Here is a 22,124-nt window from a genome sequence, read left to right as displayed (position 1 = left end):
TTCCCATAGCGTCTAGCGACACAGTACGAGTGTAGTATTGAAAGGGAACATACTTGATTACTGTCATAACCTCGGTTCCCTGAAATACAGGAACGAGTATTGCGTTACTGGCCGTGCCATGTCTGAATGTTCATGCCGCTATCATTACAATGTTGCAATTATTATTTTTTTCAGTTTCTGATAAGAATGAGGCAGGAGAGTAGTCTCAAGAGTCTCCACCTATATATTATGGCAAGCCATTTTAGCTTAAAAAATCCTAAGCGTTAGTTAGAGAGCTCTGCAATTGCATTTTTACTAGTAAGATCTGAATTATAGAGCTCTCTAATTAAGTTCTTACTAGTAACAGTCAGGATTAGAGAGATCTCTAATTGAATTAGAGAGCTCTGCAACTCAATTCTTACTAGTAACAATGCCATTTAGAGAGCTCTTTAATGCAATTCTTACTAGTAAGAATTGAATTAGAGAGCTCCGCAATTGTATTCTTATTACTAATAATTCAGTTAGAGAGCTCTACAATTCAGTTCCTACTAGTAACAATGTATATTAGAGAGCTCTCTAATTCAGTTTTTACTGGTAAGAAATCCAGTTACAGAGCTCTACAATTGCATTCTTACTAGTAAAACTGCATATTCATTAGACGCAAAACAGATTCGCGATTACACCCATTTCCCTTTCTAAATCCCGTCTACTGTGATGCACTTCAAAATAAAAAGCCCCTTAAGCATGAATTAATAGCATTTTCGTTGTGTCAGAATGACCATAAAAGTGAGATGACAGCTTGGATGTTTTGTTTTTGAAAAAATAATATTTAATCACTAGATTAATTTACATTTTTATAGTCTTGAAATACTTAGAAGCAAAGAAGACACAAATGTTTGCTCTAAAAAAAAAAAAAAAAAAAAAAAAAAAAAAAGCTAATGTTGGTCAAAATGTCCGGTAATGCTGAAGTGTCCCAGACAATATTTCATCTCAGTTTGGTTTATTATGGAGTGTAACGTGCATGCAGAATTTTGAGCTACATATATATGCTAATTAATAGGCTAGTCGACACTCTTGATAAAATGTTTACAATTTCTTTATTTTTTATTTTATTATTATTATTTTGTTCAGGCATTGGGAAAGAAATAAAATTGCAATATTATATTGGATCAATAAATTTAATTAGCTGATATATTTTGCTCAGTATGCAGTTGTCCTGAAATCATGGCTGGTTTTGTCCTGTCTAAAACCGCCAGTAGGTGGCAGCCCAACCCTCTCGTAAATAAATGATTCATTTAAAACACAGATTCATGCAAGTACGAAACATGTTGTTCTAAGACACGCAACAGTTCTGTTCCAGCTTAATGGCTTTGTTTACTTTTGATGTCTTGTTGACAGTGGTATGGACTCAGACTTAACTAGTAACTAGTTACATGCAATGGAATTACATAATTTAATTACAAAATAACTGTAACTAATTGGTTACAGTTGCTGAGAAACAATGTATAGTTAAATTACAGTTATTTATGAAAATGGGGTTACATCTGAATATTTTTACACAGATTTGATTAATTTCTTTCCCAAATTGCATTGACTGCTCTAATATGTGAGAAATATGTTTCAGAAGTTTAGGACACAAAATAGGACACGTGCTTCAACTTATTCAATAACTGATTTATTTCCATATTTGGGTTTATGTATATGCGTATATGCTTTATTTTTTTTTTAGATTAACTACCCTACCCCCCCACCCCCCCACCCCCCATCAGTGTTGAGTGCTACTGTAAGGTTAACCCTGCAAGCTTTAAAACTTTCAAAAGGATTAACAGTTGAAAACATTCGTTAGAAATTTAGAAAAGTAATCAGTTAGGATAATTTGTCTGTTTTTATCAGATGTACCAAATTATCTAGTCCTTTCCTTAGTTTCCAGTAGCCAAAACTTAAAGCTGTTGGAGAGCTAATAATTTTGCATGAGTTTGGCTATATTCCCCAACATCAGCTCTCACTATCTTTGATCACAGGCAAGTGATTTCGTCCAGAAATCGTAAAATGAAAGGGGGGAAAACAGAATAATGGGTTACCTAATGCATTTATTTTGTTAGTTTTTAGTAAATACAAATGGCAACGTCCGCTCTGTGACCGCAACGCGACCACCGCTTCAACTGCACAAAACGCTTCGACAAAGCGGCAGCCACGCGATCGACGATTCCACCGCTTGCCTCGTCCCATGTGTGCGCATCCATGTTGCCGAACGTGACTGAAGCGGGATCACGTAATTTATCCGAAAACAAAAAATTCTGCATGAGACTTGAGAGCCCTGTACTATTTGAATACTAATAAAGCGGGGTTATATATGCTTTTATCAGTGTTTTATGAATAATGTGACTCAATATAACATTACGACTACAGTAAAAACACCTGTACTGTTCTAAAAACACAGAGTTGTCAGCATTATCGTACTTGAGGATGTTAGAATAAACCCAAAACACACGTGATCGTTGTCATGCGGTGATTCTGGCCAATCGTGAAACAGCCATGTGGTCATCAGAGCTACTGCAGCCGCTCTGAAGAAACTGCGCCAGCTGAGACAGTCGGCTGCTCTCGAATCGCTATCCCGGTACTTTGATGCCACACGCAGTGGTGGATTAAGATTCTTTGGTGCCCCTGGGCAGCGACACCTAAAGTGCCCCCCACCTCCCCCAATACTCCACCCACACTTTTTTTATTTGCAAAAATAAAAAAAAAAAACATCTGTTCATCTCATCAGACTCTATGACAAACAAAGAAAGTGTGGATAGTGTTTTTAAGAGTCATTATTGTCCTCAGTTAATTTTTCATTCATTTATATTTAATTTACAAAATAATTTTCAAGTGTTTTACTCCCTTCAAAGAAAGGTGTAAAACAGGTTTTTCAGAAATGTGAGAATGAGTGCATGGTCTTGTTGCAGGGATGGGCAGTATTTCAAATACATATATTTGAAATACAAAATACTATTTTGTATTTAAATACCTTTTTAAAAAATGCATTTAAATACATTTAATCTTATTTTTGTACTTTCAAAATACATAAGGTACTTTGTCAATCAACCTGATTAGACTGCTGATTTCCTGCAGGAATGGGCAGTATTTCAAATACATGTATTTAAAATACTATTATGAATCTTTGTATTTAAATGCCTTTGGAAAAAGTCAAATGTATTTTGTATTTAAATACATTTAGTATAAGTATGTCCTAAAGAAGGGTAAAGTGTCCGACCGTTTCCGCTTTGCCCTGGGAGAGACCACGATTCCATCGGTGACTGAAAAACCAGTCAAGAGCCTGGGGAAGATCTTTGATAGCTCCCTGAAGGACTCAGCTGCCATAAAACAAACTAAGCACGACCTGACTATTTGGCTCACAGCGATTGACAAATCTGGCCTTCCTAGAAAGTTCAAAGCCTGGATCTACCAGCACGGAGTCTTGCCAAGATTACTCTGGCCCTGTCAGTATATGAGGTACCAACATCAACAGTCGAGGCCCTAGAAAAGTCTATCAGCCAGTTCCTCAGGAGATGGCTGGGGCTCCCTCGGTCCTTGAGCAGCATTGCCCTGTACGGCCATTCCACCAAGCTACATCTTCCTTTGAGTGGACTAGCAGAGGAGTTCAAAGTCGCCCGCTCCAGAGAGGTGTTGATGTACAGGGACTCCAGAGATACAAAAGTCACAGCAGCAGGAATCCTCGTGAAGACCGGGAGGAAGTGGCAGGCGCAAGAAGCCGTCACTAAAGCCGAGGTGCGACTAAGGCACAAAACGTTGGTGGGCTCTGTGGCGACGGGACGAGCAGGTTTTGGTTGTTTTCCCAGGCCACGTTACGATCTGGCTCGTGGAAAAGAGAGGCGCAGACTGATTCAGGACGAGATACGAGCAGAAGTGGAGGAAGAACGCTACACCAAAATGGCTGGCATGTCCAAACAAGGAGCGTGGACCGGGTGGGAACAGGTAGATTCCTGCAGAATCACCTGGGCAGAGCTCTGGAAAGCCGAGCCGCTTCGGATCAAGTTCCTTGTCCAATCTGTCTACGACGTCCTCCCAAGCCCAGCCAACCTGCACACCTGGGGCCTGGCAGACACTCCTGAGTGCAAGCTGTGCCAGAAGAGGGGCACCCTGGAGAACATTTTGAGCAGCTGCTCGAGAGCTCTAGGGGAGGGGCGGTACCGCTGGTGCCATGACCGGGTGCTCAAGGTACTGGTGGACTCCATCTGCACAGCGATCCAGCACAGTAAGACTCAGGCAGCCCCCAAACAAACGATCACCTTCATTAGAGCTGGGCAGAAGGAACAACACCAACGGCCTAGCCCTACAGGGGGGCTCCTCTCCACCGCTCGTGATTGGGAGCTTCAAGTCGACCTAGGAAGACAGCTCAAATTCCCAGGCAACATCACAGCCACTTCTCTCCACCCAGATATGGTGCTCACATCTGAGTCTACTAAGCAAGTGGTCATTTTGGAACTGACAGTCCCCTGGGAAGACCGTATTGAAGAGGCCCACGAGCGGAAGAGGGCTAAGTACGCAGAGCTTAGCTCAGAGTGCCGGAACAACGGGTGGAAAGTCCGCTGTGAGCCAATTGAGGTCAGGTGCCGAGGCTTCGCAGGCTACTCACTGCTGCGAACCCTCAAACTCCTTGGAGTGAGAGGACTGCTATTGAGAAAAGCCACCAGAAACATCTTAGAGGCCGCAGAGAGGGCCTCGCGGTGGCTGTGGATCCGCAGGGGGGATCCGTGGAGTGACAGGCCACTTGGACACAAGCCGGGGATTGATCACCCCCGGCTGGGTCGCCCGGGTGAGGGTGTATGAAGATTAAAGTCCCGAAACACCCTATGACCCCGGGTTCTTCACTGATGACGTGTCCAAGTAGCACCAGAAGGTGTATTCAAATCCAGTATTTTTGTATTTATTTAGTATGCTTGTTGATACAGGAAATCAGCAGTCTAATAAAGAGATTGATTGGCAAAAAGTATTTTATGCATTTTGAAAATACAAAAATACTAAGATTAAATGTATTTAATAACAAAATACAAAATAGTATTTTGTATGTCAAATACATGTTTTTGAAATACTGCCCATTCCTGACTGCGCTTAACAAATGTATTGGACCACCACCCAGTATACAGTTTGTGCCACAGCTGCCCTAAACTAAGTACTGGTGATTACCAAAATCATTTTTAATGTTTCTGCAATGGTTAATCCACCAGCATGTGTAAGATCTTTAGTCAAAGTAGTGTTTCTAATGCTAAAATATAATTATTGTTGGGACTGAATGGATTCAAATATAGGTTGCACAAAAGGTTAATCAAAAGCCAACCTCTTTGGGAGCAACTAGAAACTATTGGATGTCCGTAACAGCAGAGACTGTGGAGAAGTGCATTAAAACAATGTCAGCAAGAATGCAAGTTTTTATCAAGGCCAAAGGAGGCATACAAAATAAAAATATAATATTTATTTATTTGGTTTATTAGTTTTTGGTTATTATGAATAAAGACAATTTAGTCGTTTGTTATTTGCCTAATAAATGACAATACAATGTTTAGTTCTAAACAAGATTTTGACGGGTGGTCTCATAAGTTTGATGAGCACTGTATGGCTACATAGTTTTATGAGGATTTGAACTGAAAATAAAACTTCTAAACTCCCTTATTTATACTCTGCCCCTTTTTTGATTGCCAACAGCTGCAAAGTACAACGTGAAAGCGCAAGGATGACGCTCTGTTGCGAATGCACTCATATATAAGTGAGGCATTATAATTTCAGTTGAAGAGACGGGAGCTGCGCGACGTACCGCACAGCATGCTCCTATATGAATCTGGCTGAGTAATATATAGGCGTCGAAACAAAAGCGCACGGGTTCACGCAGTTTGTGTGAATCTGGCGATAGATCGCACATCCATTGATTCAAGCAGGAGAAACAAAAACTTTCAACAAAATATTCAGGGGACTTAGTACTTTCTGATGAACGGGTATATATAGGCCATGGCTAAACAGACCTTTAAGAATACATCGCTTGTCTTACCGGAGAAAATTTATTTTCGTGGTGCCCCCGGGCACGGGACCAATTGCCCATATGGTTAATCCGCCTATGATTGCAAGTGATGTTGCAGGTAGCTGAGAGTGCAAGTGGCGATTGCGAGTGACACTGTAGTTTAGTTTCTTTTTTTCTTGTCTTCACCACCTGGCTACTGTTGTAAAATGTTGAGAGATTCAATTAAAAAATAATAAATATATAAATTAAAAAATAAAACAGACTGCAAATAACGTCACTTGCGGAAGTGCAGGTGTCTGAGAGTGCAGGCGTCTGAGAGTGTAGGTGCATGTCTGCAGCCAGACCCTATTGATGTGCGTCCTTCTCCTCACAGATCGTGAAAGCAGACTGCAGTTTTTGTCATTCATTATAATAAAGTGTGTAGACGGTGTTAATAGATTCATAGATGTGCAGTGTACAGAGCTTTATAATTAAAATGCAAGTTTGTGAGATTGCGATGAACTAAGACGGGTGACATATTTTTAATGATTATAAAGGAAGTTTGCAAATGTGAAACTGAATTTATACAACAGTTTTATACATTTTTTGATTTTGTGACTTACATTTTAGGAACACTGTTGTCTGATTGTGATCTATTTCGTCAACAAAAATAGTTCCAAACAAAGCCACAGCTGAGCCACTGCGCATCTATAGTCTTTCACACAGCGCTGTTTCATTTATGAATGAATCTGCGCTTTTGAAAGAATCAATTTAATGAATTATTCAGTCACAAAGACTTTGACTTGCTGCCACCCAATGGCGGTTTCAGTTCCATTTTAAGTATAAATTGAGTCATTTAATTTAAATCATGTAAATATCTATATTCAAAACTTTAGATATAAAACAATATCATAACATTGTTATTGTGAGATGCATTAATGCAACCTCTGAGTCATGTCAAAAATTCTGTAAATATTCCTTAATGCCACATTTGAGCTCTTCTGTGCCATGCAAAGATGAACTGTTGATACTGATTTCATTTGACTGGTAACTTATTCAGCCTGATTGTATTGTAACCTAACTGTATTGTTATTTTAATTAAATTTATTGTTTAATTAACTTTTTTGATAAAAATGTACAAATCTATTTTTTTTGGCACAAAAGTTAGAAAAATGGCATTACAAAGGAGTCAAAGGTTTTTTTTTTTTTTTTTTTTTTTTTTTTTTTTTTTTTTAACAAAGGTCTTTTTGCTTGTTTGTTTGTTTGTTTTTTAAAAGTCAGATCACTAGTGCTCCTGAAAAGAAATGTAAGCGTAGAGTCCTTAAAAATGTAATGTTACCTTTTAAAAACTAACTGCAAACGTTTTTGCAAAGTGTAAACTATTAAATATAATCTACAAATCATGCAATACTGTACCGGTAAATAAGAAGTGTTTTGATGGCTTAGCTAAACAGGCAAGTTAGAAACATTTTTCAGAGACCTTTATTATTATTATTATTATTATTATTATTAGAAATGATGCTTACATTATAACGTGCAAATTCACACTTAATTTGGCCAGAATTGCATGGTGCCAGTCTTAATGTACAAGGATGTCGAAATTAAATTTGAAATAAATTGTTAACAAATGTTATTATAGATTACAAATTATAATCTATGGGTTATAATCTAACGGGTTATTAACCCCCCATCCACCGCCCCACCCCCGCCCCTTCCCCGCCTTCCAAGCTAGAGTCCCCGCAGTGTATTTTGGCCATTTCCACCACTGGATACAACTACTCATAAAATCGTTTTGTGGACCAATGTATTTAGAAATATAAATTGGAATAAAGCTTGGCGTACTTGTGAAATATACTGGTTACTTAGGCTTACGATGCTTTTGGGAAACGCAGCCCAGTCCAGTTGGTGGCGGTAATAAACCAAAAGTTGGCTTGTCAACCGCCATTAAACGTTACAAGAAGAAGATGAAGGTTGCAAGTAACCCGGAAGTGTCTTGAATAGTCGGATTGTAACTCTAGAAGATGGCAGGGGTGTTTGAGGTGGAGGTTGACGGTGTGGAACACGACCATGGACACGGACATCGCGATGACGCCTCCAAGGTTGGATAACAGCTGTTTGTGGATGATGTAAAAGATGTAAAGGCTAGCTGACTGTTTATTGAGTCTGATGATCACTATTAATTTGATTGAAACGTTACTGGGGATTTTTAACGGTTCAAAACTCACTTCGTTTATTATTTTGTTTTCGTAAAATATAATAATCATATTTTGTTATAACTGCAAACAAGTGAACTCAAACACTAATAAGGTATACGAAGACAAAGGTCAACTAATGTGAAAACATTAAGATTTTTTAGGTTTTAAAGATTGAATTCAGTTTTTTTTTTTTCTTTTTTTCACATTTAAATAAACTACACTTTAGAGGGTTTTTTTTTTATATATATATATGAATCCCCGTGATTGGCTGTGTTTATCTGTTTGTCATGATTACAATGTATTTAGGGATACGTTGTGATCTATCGCATAGGAATATTATCATCATATCTGCATTTACAGATATTACACAAACATACAGTGATTATGTCCCCTCTTTTCTCTGAAGGCTTAACCAGAAAAGACATGCCCACATTGCATACATTTGTTTGTTTGTTTGTTGTTTTTGCTCTAGAATGTCACATGAAGGTTTTCTTTGCATTGGTGCCATTTGTCCCAGACTCAGTTTAAATGATACAGCAGGGACTTCTGTATCAGGGAGTCCACATACATGGTCTGTTTATTTGCACACTAATAATAATGGACTTGCATGTGTATAATAATGTACAGCACTTGTATGTCACTGTAATTGTCTTTACCTCCATTACAATCGTCATCCATCGAAACTTTACTGGTAAGATACAGGTTTGCTTTATCCAGCCCATACACACTAGTCCTGAATTCATATTTCTTATTATTAGAGGTATGTTTGTACCCACCAATTGTGGCAAGTTAAGGTCACGTATGATGACAAAAGCACGATAGTGCTTTGAGATTGCAGTACCTGTAGTTTGAAAAAAAAAAAAATCTTTGTATAGAGGTCTACGAGAACACTCTGGGCAATTCTCAGGAACAAGAAAATGGGAAAAAGAAAAAAACAAAAGGCAAAGAAACTAAACGGGGACCATGACAGTGGGTCACAGCTAATCAATTTTTTTTCTTTTAAAAAAGAATGTCAGAAGAACAAATAATGTTGAAACTAGAAACGTATCTCATTTTTCCAGAGTTTGTGTGCTGTAATTTCCAAAACAAAAAGCCCATAATGAGATTGGTCAGGCTAGTGCTGACAGAATAACACATTCGGTAAGACAAATGCAATGATCATTATGATATCTGCAAGTAACTCTATCAACGGTAAAACTGACCTTTCACAAACTTATGCTAAAAACATAAGCGCTCTTAAAGTATTATCTATATAGCAATGTTTATTTATGGAAACCATTACAGTAATAAATATTGTTGCATGAATAATAAAAAAAAAAAATCATCATTATATATTGTTGTTAACATTGTATAATAATACTTACAACATTGAAATTATTACAGAACAAGTACAGAATTATATAGTCAACAAAAACTTGCTAAATAACCCAAAATATGTTTTATATTTTCTCACAATATGATAACATCATGATATCCAAACCCAGCTTCAAACCCATGTTCTAAATATAGGCTGCATTTACACTGCAGGTCTTGATGACCAATTCCAGTTTTGTGACCATTTGAAGCCATTTGCATTTAAACTGCATTTTGGAAGTTCAAACCACAAATGCACATATCCGATTCATATTTGATTTATCTTCATATATAAATGATGCCTGTACAGTTTTAAAAGGTTTTGAACTGTAAGATTTTACTGAAAATGTGAGAAATGTTTTTAAAGAAGTCTCTTCTGCTGACCAAGCCTGCATTTATTTCATCCACAGTGTCAGAAAAAGGGTACAGTTCTGTTGCTGGGGTGGTACCCTAATGTACAAAGTGAAAAGGTACAAATATGTAGTTTTAAAATACTAATATGTACCTTTAAGGTACCAATATGTACTTTCAAAGTACTAAAATGTACCTTTAAGGTACTAATATGATTCGTTTAGGGGTAGATAAAGTACAAAGATGTAGCTTTTCGCTTTTGTACATTAGGGTACCGCTCCAGCGACAGAACTGTTCCTTTTTTTTCTGAGAGTGCAAAGTACAGCACAAAACAGTAAAATTTTGAAATATTTGTACTATTTAAAATAACTATTTTCCATATAATTTATTGAATATATTTCAAATAAATATCTATAAAATCTAATTTATTTCTGTAAGGTGAATTTTAGCATCCTTACTCCAGTATCTCATGATGACAGGTAGATTTGTAACATCTTTAGTTGATTGGAACTTATTGCTCTGATGGTGGAAATGGGGATTTTTAGTGCTTTAGCTATTTTCTTACTGCCACTTTCTATTTTGTGAAGCTAAACAATCTTGTTCTGTACATCAGAACTTTATTTTACTCCTTTGATTTTACTCCTTTAAGATGATTAAGGGAATTTGGCCTTTGTGTTCCTCAATTTTTTTTAATTCTGTGCAGAGATGGCAAAAGTACACACAGCCTTTACTCAAGTAGAAGTACAGATACTCATGTTTAAAAACACTCTGGTAAAAGTAGAAGTACTGACTGCACTTTTTTACTTAAGTTAAAGTAAAGAAGTATGGGCTCAGACATGTACTTAAGTAAAAAGTACCCGTTACTACTACCTGTTTTAGTGTCATGCTGGTAACTGGACCTCACATCATATTGACACATTAATACAAAATAACTTGCATTTAAAATTTGTTTGTTAATGAATGTCACAAGGCTAAACAACCACCATGTTGAACTGAGACAATTTCAGGCTGGGAAATCTCACACTCATCCAGGCCATCCCATACACCCATAACAATTTCTGAAACCATGGACAACCCTTTTTTTTTTTTTTTTTTTTTTTTTTTTTAAATTTGGTTCATCTTAAGTCAGACAGAAAGCAATAATAACAAATATAGTAATATACTACAAATAATATAGATATACACATATCAACATATAGCATACAACCATACACTAAATCAGGTTAAGAAAGAAAAAAAAAAACAACATCAGGCAATTATGGTTGTTCAAAACAAAATAAAGAAACAAGAAAATAAAGACAAAGAAAAAAGAAAGCTTTTGTTTTATTGCGAACCGAATCTTTTCCATCCTGAGAGCATGCAAGACGTCAAAACCGATTGGCGATAAGGCGGGGTAGTTGCTGACTTCCAGTTTATAAGAATAAGTCGCCTAGCCAAAAGAGTTGCAAAGGCTACACTATAGGCCTGTGATGTGTTTAGTTTAACAGATTCTGGCAAAATGCCAAACAATAATTTTTGAATATTTTGTTTAATTTAGTTCTAGACCAATGGACTCTGTGCACCACCTTAAACTGAACGAGGGTGTGTCTAGCATTTATAGATGATGAATGTATACAGTAAAGGATTAGATCCCAAATATTTTCCTCAAACGTCAGATTCAATTCCTCCTTCCAAAGCGCCTTCAATGGACGCATTGAGGGGGACTGTTTTGTGTTATAGTATAGATTTTAGAAATTACCCCTTTCAAAGATGTATGCAGGTCTAATATATCAAGTATGTTTTTAGTTGGCAAAAAGGGAAAGTTGGAAAACTGCTTACGAATAAAGTTCAGAATCTGAAAGTATCTAAATAAATGGGAGCTGGGTAAAAAAAATTTATCTCGAAGCTGAGTAAAGGATGCAAAATTGTTGTCAATGTATAGCTGACTAACTGTAGCTAAGCCATGTTCCTTCCTGATGTTAAAAGCCCTATCCATCAAAGAGGGTGGAAATTAAATATTACAAAAAACCTGCACCATAGTACAAGGGTCTTTAAGGTCTAATGCTAGATGGAACTGAGACCAAATCCTTAGTGAATGTGTGAATATTTAAGAACTGTGTTGTTTTTTTTTTGTTTTTTTTTTTAAAGTAGTATACTTAAAGGGAACTGGTGCACTTAGTAAGGATGTTAAAGCTGCTGGAGAACAAGAGGCAGCTTCCATCAGTACCCACTGAGACTTATTTAATTGTAAATCATGCTGCACCCAATATAACAGATTCCTAATGTTCGCTGCCCAATAATAGGTTTGAAAATTTTGGCAGAGCCAGGCCACCCAAACACTTTGGTTTCATAAGATGACTTTGATTAATTTGTTTTGACTTATTCCATATGAAAGAAAAAATATTTCGGTGCAAAACTGTAAAAAAAAAAAAAAAAGATTTTGGAATAAATATAGGAAGGCCCTGGAAAAAAATATAAAGATTTAGGAAGAACATTCATTTTGATTACATTCACCCTGCCTATCAAAGATAGAGGAAGACACTTCCAGTATACAAAGAGAGACTTAATATGATTATGCAAAGGACTAATGTTGGTACTGAGCAGGTCAGAGTATTTATGGGTCACCTGAATCCCCAAGTATTTGAAACTATTTCTGACCTTAAACTGAAAATCTGAATATGAAATTTGAAGGGAAGATGAGTTCAATGGGAACAGTTAACTTTTACAGAAATTTAGTTTGTATCCAGAGAAACTGCTAAAGGTATCTAAAATAGAAAGAATTTGAGGAATTGAAGAAAGGGGGTTAGATAAAAAAAGAAGCAGGTCATCTGCATATAAAGAAACCTTATGCACTGTACCTGCTCGGGTGATACCGCAGACGTGCATTGGAACGTAGGGCAATTGCAAGGGGTTCAAATATCTACGGCAAATAACAATGGGGAAAGGGGACAACCCTGTCTTGTGCCTCGATGTTGCTTGAAATACTCTGAAAAGTACTAAAAATTATTAGTGCGTACAGAAGCTTTAGGGGCTGCATACAAAATTTTAATCCAAAAGATAAATACGGGGCCAAATCCAAAAGTCCTGTAGAAGATAATTCCATTCAACGTCTTTTCCGCATCAAGGAAAGGGGGAGGGGGGTTCGGTTAGGTATTAATTTTTCTGATAATCAAATACAGGCACTAAACATTTATTTATTTTTAATTAAAATGAAAATTAAACCCTTTTATTTGTTGCCAAACAACAAAGTTTTATTCTGTTATTTCTGTTATTATTATAATTTCTGCATTTAATTGTGTTATTTAAATTTGCCAGAAATAGGAATATTTAAACACCTTATACTGTACAAAAGTAATACGAGACTAATACATTTCTGTTACACGTTAAATCGTACTTTTATTTTGACAGGTTGCCGGTTAGTTTTTGTGTGTATACACTATGATATGATGCTAATTTTTTCAAATGAAACGGTAAAATTTACATAAAGTGACTCTTACAGCAGTTCTGGAGATTAAGTTCATGTGTCCATGTCGTCATATAATGAGACGCAGAGGCCGAAAATCACCGCGAGCGTCACGTGTGCTTGAGTATTTGTGTAGTAAACTCTGTTTCCGCCATTCATACATACAGAGCAAAGCGAGCAGAGTAAAGTGTTTTAATATTCACCGACACTAGTCCATATAGCGATTCGACTTAAGTGAGAGACCTACTTTTGATTTATTAATCCAAAAATTGACGAATTCTGTGGCATCCCGCGCTATACAGTAAATTCCGTTTTTATGAATGGACTCCGCGATCCCGTGCGCGTTTTAGCGGAAGAGAAATTGTAGACGCGCGACCACGTAACGTTAGAGACAGAAATGACATGCCGTTGTGTAAATAAGATAAATAACATAAGGCTATCTGGCACTATATAGAAAATAAAGTTTACTTGACCTTCAAGGGGGGCGGGCCGTCCCCTTAATATAATGGTAGGGGAAACACTGATACTTCTGCATAAATGTGTGGATAACTGAGGCACATTTTGACAGAGCTATGATCTTTTTAGCAATAGCAATCAGTTTGCCTTCGACCTTGCGACTTCACATGGTAGACACTAAACCGGAAGTCGTATGGCCATCACATTTAAACAAATGTTTAAAACCTTAAAGGCTTTAAAACCTTTCCAGTTTCTTCATTTTCCATGATATCTCTCTGCATCTCACTTTGTGTGTGTTTGCTTTTTTCACTAATTTTTTTGTACCTGTCACTTTTCCCATCAACCATTTACTGTTATGAGCAGAACTGTCTCCATCTTGTTGCAAAACAATCACCTTATTATATTCTATGTGCAGTAACAATTTTATTTAAGTTAAATTTAAAGTATTACATTATGATCAGGTGTTGTTGTTTTATCTTATTTTATTATTATTATTATTATTATTATTTTTTTTTTTTTTGGCAGATTGATTGCAGTCTGTTTTAATTTAACTACAACCATAGTTTTACTACAGAGCTCATGGTTAGACTATGGTTAGTGTAGCAAAACCATGGTTCATTTTTTGGTTACCATGGTTTAACTATAGTAACCATGGATTTTGGTTTTAATTTTCGTAAGGGTTGTTATCTGCCCAGCTCCCTCTGAACGTATTACAAAACAATGTTTTATAACATGTGTTTGCTAAATTACTACTGTAACTTTACAGTATATAATAATGATGTCCTTTAGCATCAAGTATTTTGAGTGATGATAGTAATGTAGTTTAGTTTTGTTTATAGTACTACTGCTGTAGTTTTGTCTTTGTTTACTTAGTTAAGCATTAAACTGCTAGAAACTCTTAGCAGCCTGTTTACAGATGAAACTGACCTGCACTTGAAGTCCTGAACAGGTCAGTAGTTTTGCCTTTATCCCCCCGGGCACTTCCACTCCAGTCTCGAGTCACTTGCGATGATTGCTCTGATAGAAACCGTTTGGCGGAGACGTGGAGCACGCGCGAACCGAATCGCGTTGCCAGTCAAGACTAACCGATCCATGATTTATTAGAGATTTGTTATCGAATTGTGATCCACCAAATGCTGATTAAAACTAAAGTAACAAGCCTGGTTTAAAAACGTAAGAAGCAGAAAGTACAGATATTTGTGTAAAAATGTAAGGAGTAAAAGTAAAAAGTAATCAGAAAACTAAATAGTGAAGAAAAGTACTGATACCAGAAAAATCTACTATAAGTATAGTAACAAACTATTTGTACTTAGTTACTTCCCGTCTCTGATTCTGTGGAACTGGAAGTCATGGATGGACAATTTCAGTCAGCCTGGTGTGCTACAAAATGCATGCCCATAGCCAGAGGTGGTTCGGGTGGTTTGAACGACCCACCCCATACTGCCAAAGGTCCAGAATTTAAGTTTTTGTTTTTTTTTTTTAAATAAACAAGTGTTCTTTTAAATGATAACAACATTTAAAGCCATTAAAAAGTATTAAATACCTTAATTAGTATAAGAAAATGTCCCCAGACCCCCCTAATGGGATACACATCCACCCACCATTGTCTCACAAAATCTTACATGACCATGATGTGACCCACTCACCCCACAATTACCCCCTGATGTTTTGCTGCAGGCCCAGATGTTCTGAAATCCTACAAACGCCCCCATCATAAACAATCAAAATTGTATGTGTATGTGTCAGTATAAAGGATCTGTGCATTTATTGCATTAATATTGTCACTCACGGGTCTTAATTAAGTAACTTATTGCTTTAGATATTTGTGTTTATTTACTGAAGAAGGTGATACATGATCTTGGTAAACAGTTTGACAACACTGTAGTAAATTTTTTTTGGTGCATCAAAAATCGTGCTTATTAAGATACCAGCAGACATGCTAATTCAGCACAGTTGGTACATGAGAAGTCACCAAAATTAAGTATTTGAACCTCATAATTAAATACAAAATGGGTGGGAACTGAAAAAGGTCCGCTTTTAAAAGCTTGGCTGGCTCCCGGCCTGAAATGTAAGTATGAAGATATATGTATATACTTCAGAGAATTTCTAGGGGTGCCAATAATCTTAGCCAACATGCATTGGAGAAAAACATTTATTTCATAATGTGAGTATCCCCCCCACTTTCAGCTGTCTTACTTCAATGAAAGTTTAGTTTTGTGATTTTTTTTTTTTTTTTTAAATGAATGAATGAATGAATGAATGAATGAAAGATCAAAAAGATAAATGATGCAGATTTACTTTCACAGCCTCGTTTGCTCATATTTACCAAGGGGGCCAATATTATTGGGTGGCAGTGTGTATATTGTTTTGTAAACATTATCAGTCATTACATATTGTTATGTTGCAAATCATTAGAATTTTTTTCCAGTACATTATAAATAGAATGAGGCAGCAGTTTACTTTCAGGGATTTGTCTTGTGAGATATGGTGTGAGACTAACTTTAGCTGCATTAGTTCATAATAACTTTCATTAAAAAAAAAAAAAAAAAATCACTACTTCTGTTGGTGAAGCTGCATCACAAACAGTTGGTTGATCCATCCTTCAGGAACAACTTTTTAGCAACATCTGCTTTGTACTGACAAAGTCCCACGATTGTTGATTGACGTGGCCGTCTTACCATTAGACCCGCCCTGAGTGAGCTGTCAACAGTCCGACTGCCATTGACATCTGAGCCGCTGAAGATGCAGATGCAGAAGATGCAGATGCAGATGCAGTTGTGCCAAATTTTGGTACCTGAGAACACATCTGGGTGTACGTTAAAGAGAGATAGAGAGATACCTTGTGATGTGATGTCACCCCGATTATTCACGATTATTGTGTGCAATGTTGGGCCATGCTCACGCTGAAGTAGCGCTCGTTGATGGTTCATGTTCTGCTTGCGAGAACATGACCATGGTTCATGTTCTGCTTGCGAGAACATGACCATGGGCATGCTCTGCTCACGAGTCGTGTGCTTTTACGTGAAGCCGCGGCTCACCTCAACTGCTTTCCATTCCGGTCCTTCTACTTCTGTGTACGAGGCTGCTGCGATGTGCGTCGGTGGGGAAAAATAACAGCTGTTTACTTGGCTGTCTGATCAAAAAGCGCACTTTTGCTTAGCACCCACACTATCAGCACGGTTTGGCACGTTAGTCTAACTGTACAGGCTAACCGTACAAGCTCAGGTGGAAACACAACTGGAACCATACCTGACCGTTCTAAGAACCGTTCGGCCCTATAGTGGAAAAGCGGCTTATGACTGCACGTCTTTCCTAAGTGCACAGTCAGTGCTAAAGTGTGTGAGAGCACTCAGACTCAGAACAGCGGCCCCCCTGAAATATTTCCAGAGGCTCCTGGGGCACATGGCATCCTCAGCCGCGGTCACGGCACTGGGCCTGATGCATATGAGTCCGCTGCAGCACTGGCTTCATACCTGAGTCCCGAAATGGGCATGGCGCCAAGGCACATATCGTGTGTACATCACAACTTTGTGTCGCAAAACCTTCAGTCCTTGGGGAGACATTTCATTTCTACGGGCAGGGGTGTCCTAGGAACAAGTGTCTAGACACGTTGTCACAACAGATGCTTCCAAGACAGGCTGGGGTGCCGTATGCAACATGCATGCAGCCTCAGGGGTCTGGACAGGCCCTCGGCTGCCTTGGCATATCAATTGCCTGGAGTTGCTGACAGTGGTTTTGGCCTTGAAGATGGACCTGCCTTTGGTTCAGGGGAAGCATGTGTTGGTCTGCACAGACAACACAGCGACTGTGGTGTACATCAACCACCAGGGCAGTGTACGTTCCTTTCGCATGTCACAACTGGCCTGCTATCTCCTACTCTGGAGCCAGCACAGACTCAAATCTCTGCATGCCACCCACATCCCGGGCGAACTCAATCGTGTGGCCGATTCTCTCTCACGACAAGTTTCGTTTCAAGGCGAGTGGAGGCTTCACCCACAGATGCTGTGCAAAGTCAGGGAGGACGAAGAACAGATTCTTCTGTTAGCCCCTTTTTGGCCCAACAGAACCTGGTTCTCAGAGCTTGTGCTCCTATCATCAATCCCTCCCCGGCGCATTCCTCTGAGGAAGGACCTCCTTTCTCAGGGGAAGGGCACAATCTGGCACCTGCACCCAGATCTCTGGAATCTCCATCTATGGTCCCTGAACGCGACCAAGAGGACTCCAGAAACTTTCCACCCACAGTTGTAAGCACCCTTATGCAGGCCAGAGCTCCCTCCACTAGGCAGCTGTACGTCCTGAAATGGTGCACTTTTGTGAGCTGGTGTTTTTCTCAAGGGAAGGACCCATGGAGATGTGGCATCAAATCTGTGCTATCCTTCCTCCAAACAGGCCTGGATAGGCACCTTTCTGCTTCTACACCCAAGACCCATGTGGCGGTGATATCAGCCAACCATGACTTGGTGGAAGGCAGATCGGTGGAGAAGCACGATTTGGTTATCAGACTCCTCTGAGGTGCCCAGAGGTTGAACCTGCCCAGGCTGCACCGCATCCCTCAGGCCTACAGTAAGATCCGTTGAGCCCCTTCAGTCAGTTGGTTTCAGTGCCCTCTCCATGAAGACGGCTTTCCTGACTGCACTCACCTCTGTTAAAAGAGTGGGAAATCTTCAAGCCCTGTCCGTCAACGTTTCGTGCCTGGAATTCGGACCAGCCGAACTCTCACATTGTCCTGAGAACCCAGCCTGGATACGTGCCCAAGGTACCCACCACTCTTATAGAGCAAGTGGTGACCTGACATGCTATCCCTTCCCAGGAAGGGGATCCCAACCTGTCTTGTTACGCCCAGTCCGTACCCTACATATGATACTGAACATACCCAGAGGTCAGATGTTCTGAACAGCTCTTTGTCTGTTTTAGTAGACAGCAGAAGGGGAACGTTGTCTCCAAAATAGGATCTCCCACTGGATTGTGGACACGATCCAAACGGCCTACCAGGCCAGAGGTCTACCCTGCCCACTGGGAGTCACAGCCACTCGACCAGGGACGCCGCTGCCTCAGCAGCCTTGGTAAATGGGGCCTCTCTAACAGACGTTTTGTACAGCTGCAGGTTGGGCTACACCTAACACATTCACAGGATTCTATAATCTGCAATTGGAGCCACTGTCTTCCAGAGTCCTAAACGCAAGCTCTGTGACTCATAGGACTGGTACGGTGTAATGCTTGCTATAGCGCTTTCCCCTTTCCCCTTTCCCCGATTACGCTTCTTCAGTTCAGTAAGTTTCCTCAGGTGAACCCTGAACTACTCCTTCCATCACTCTAGCACATTACACGAGCCAAGTTTGGCGGGGGAACTTGCTATTAGAACCCAATACAAGGTAGGTTGCCACATGTGAACTCTTGTGGGTCCTTATGCAACCACATACCTGTATTGTCCACCTATATTCCCTAGAGATGCGGTGTTTTCCCTGAGACAGGCTCTGTCTCTAGGCTCTGGGTTTCAGTAGTCTCTGATGGAGGGAACGGAGACGTTGTGTCCTTCATGCCACAACTCTGGAATCGAATTGATTCCTCACTGTTGTTTACAGTTCTTTTTCGATTCTTGTTTTTTTCGAGGAACACTGATATAACAGTTCAAGGTTTATCTGTCAATGAGATGCGGCTACTGTGCTCTTGTCTTGAATTATCATTGGCTGATAGAAAAGTAAAAAAAAAAGTGTTTTTTTTTTTTTTTTTTTTTTTTTTTAAAGATGGAAATAGGATCAATACCCTCCAGTATGTCATGATCTATTTTGTCGTGCACGCTCAAAACTGGGAACAATATAAGCCAGTTCCACCATAAAATAACTTCTGAATCGTTTTTGAACTGGTTCAGTACTGCTCAGTATCTCAGCTCAGTACTGACTCTTTTCATTAAGTTTGTTTTCGTGAATCGACGTTCAGCGACGTCTGATGACAGCAGCCGAGATATGCAACCTTCGTATGATGCAGCTTTTCGTTTGAGAGGTGCCCATAGATTAGCTTTGCTAAATTGAAAACGGCTCTGAATGGGATCGGCTCTCGATTCTGAGGCGTTGGGAATTGATTCTTTTTGGAATCGATTCCCAGCCCTAGGAAACACTGGTAATATATATTGAAATATTGGAAATCATATCACCATTATTGAAAAAAAAAAAAAAAAAACTATCGCAAAATATATTGACATTGAATTATTGTCCAGCCCTACTGGATCGTGATTAAAATGCAGTGGTTACCTCTAATTTTAAATGACTACAGAAAGTTTGCCCTTTAATAGAGCAAAATACATCTTGTTCATGTAGTTATATTTTTATTCTATGTATCTTTTTTTTTTTTTTTTTTTTTTTTTTTTTTTTTTAATATCAAATCGGAATTTGCTTGTAAAAAAAAATCAGAATCGGGCATGAACAATCAAGTTTGGTGCATTACTACTGACTTTGGACAGTTTGAACAAAATTTATGTGTTTTCAAAACTTTTGTCTAATGTTCAACTTTAAGAGAAGTATTTCAGTAATTCAATAACTTGTTAACTATTGATTTTGATTATTTGTACTTCTGTACCACATTGATACAGAAATTTAAAAAACGTAACAATAACAGCGGCTACTTTCAAACACTTCCATGAATATTTATATCACTTTCTATGAACTGTGATATGCAAAGGCCAATCAAAGGTGTTTAAGTTAGTCAGAATCCACTCATTTTTCACTTGACCCTTTTAAAGCAACACTTAATTGAAAAAAAAAAATTTGAAGGATGCATATTTTCTTTAATATTATTGTTAGCATAAATAATGAACTGATTTAATTTATTTTTATTTCCAAATAGGTAAGTAAATTTAATACTTCCAATATATTTTGTTTATTTTGCTGTGGGACTGAAATTGGTTCTGAAAATAATTTGTTGGAATGTATAATTAAGAGCTAATGAATTTGCATTCCCAATAAGCCTTTGTTGTTGTTTATGGTTAATGCAAATATCGACCCATGTTCAAACACAGAGTTGTAAATGTAAAAGAAGTTAATGTGCTTGCTAAATTTCTAAATAATTAAGACAGTAATATCTATAGATTTTAAATTTATATAATTTACAGCCTATGCTTGATTTATCTCTTTTCATAAAAATGGTCCAAATGCTAAAATGCTGTTGTATAGGATTTTTGTTTTTGTGAAAACCAGTATCTGAACTGTACTGAAAACTGAAATCATGTCATTTTATGGCTTAATACTGTATGTTACCATAGACATTGTCCAGCCACACTTATACTATGTTAATTTTACTTGTGCAGCATAAATTGCCTTAAATTTATTTTTAAAAATTCTGCAGATACCCAGTAAATAGTGAAATGAAATTCCTTCCTTCATATTTACATAGTACATAGAAAAAATATAATAGAGAATGCTAGTTTTAGAGGGTCAAGGGTAATAAGTAAAAAGAAAACTAATAGAAATAGAACAATTTAAAAATAAATAATAATGTATGAATCTGGAAAGAAGATTTATGTACAGATTTGTGCATTATTTTCTTTATATACAGCTATATAAATAAGAGATGTGCATGTGTATTTACATAATAATACTACAGAAGTTTATATAATAATACTACAGAAAGAGACAATAATTAGAAATGGAGAAAGAAATACAGAAATGAATTGTAGAACCCAGGTATAATGATTCATGTTTATCTGTTTAAGCTGGAGATGGCATTTGGGAAAAGCTGTTTTTATGCCTAGATGTTCTAGTGCTCAGAGATCTGTAGCGTCTGCCTGAGGGGAGAAGTGCAAACAGGTTGTGTCCGGGGTGAAAAGGGTCTTGGATGATGTTTCCTAACCGTCTCTTCACTCTGGAGATGTATAAGTCCTGAAGGTTGGGCAGGTGCACACCAATGATTATTTCTGCTGTCCTAACAGTCCGTTGCAGTCTTCTTATATCTGATTTACTGGCTGCCCCAAACCAGACAGTTATAAAAGAGCACAGAACTGACTCGATAACAGCGGAGTAAAACTGTGTCATCAGTGCCTGTGGTAGATTGAACTTTTTCAGTTGACGAAGAAAGTACAACCTCTGCTGGGTTTTTTTCACAATTGAGTCAATGTGAATGTCCCACTTCAGGTCCTGGGAGAAGTTAGTTCCTAGGAACTTGAATGAGTCCACTGCAGCCACAGTGCTGTTCATGATGGTGAGAGGGGTGAGTGCAGGGGGCTTTCTCCGGGAAGTCCACTGTCATCTCTACAGTTTTGAGCGTGTTGAGCTCCAGGTTGTTGTGACTGCACCAGAGAGATAGCTGCTCAACCTCCTGTCTGTAAGCAGATTCGTCGCCATCCCGGATGAGACCGATGACT

General features: G+C 38.3%; 1 protein-coding gene and 1 pseudogene across 1 annotated transcript in view; both read left to right on the top strand.

The window, feature by feature from the left end:
• The first annotated feature begins 753 nt into the window (after positions 1-753).
• Positions 754-4,815, top strand: LOC127152804 (uncharacterized; annotated as a pseudogene).
• Positions 4,816-7,937: 3,122 nt separating this feature from the next.
• Positions 7,938-22,124, top strand: part of rnf121 (ring finger protein 121) — a 95,939-nt gene continuing 81,752 nt past the window's right edge. The window contains exon 1 of the mRNA XM_051093325.1: positions 7,938-8,073. Coding sequence (XP_050949282.1) covers positions 7,996-8,073 — 78 coding nt within the window. The 5' untranslated portion in view covers positions 7,938-7,995. The remainder of the gene's footprint in view (positions 8,074-22,124) is intronic.

This window comes from Labeo rohita, chromosome 21 (genome assembly GCF_022985175.1).
Source record: "Labeo rohita strain BAU-BD-2019 chromosome 21, IGBB_LRoh.1.0, whole genome shotgun sequence".
Taxonomy (NCBI): Eukaryota; Metazoa; Chordata; class Actinopteri; order Cypriniformes; family Cyprinidae; genus Labeo; species Labeo rohita.
Note: the sequence above shows the minus strand (reverse complement) of the source record. Positions and strands in the feature narration are given on the sequence as shown.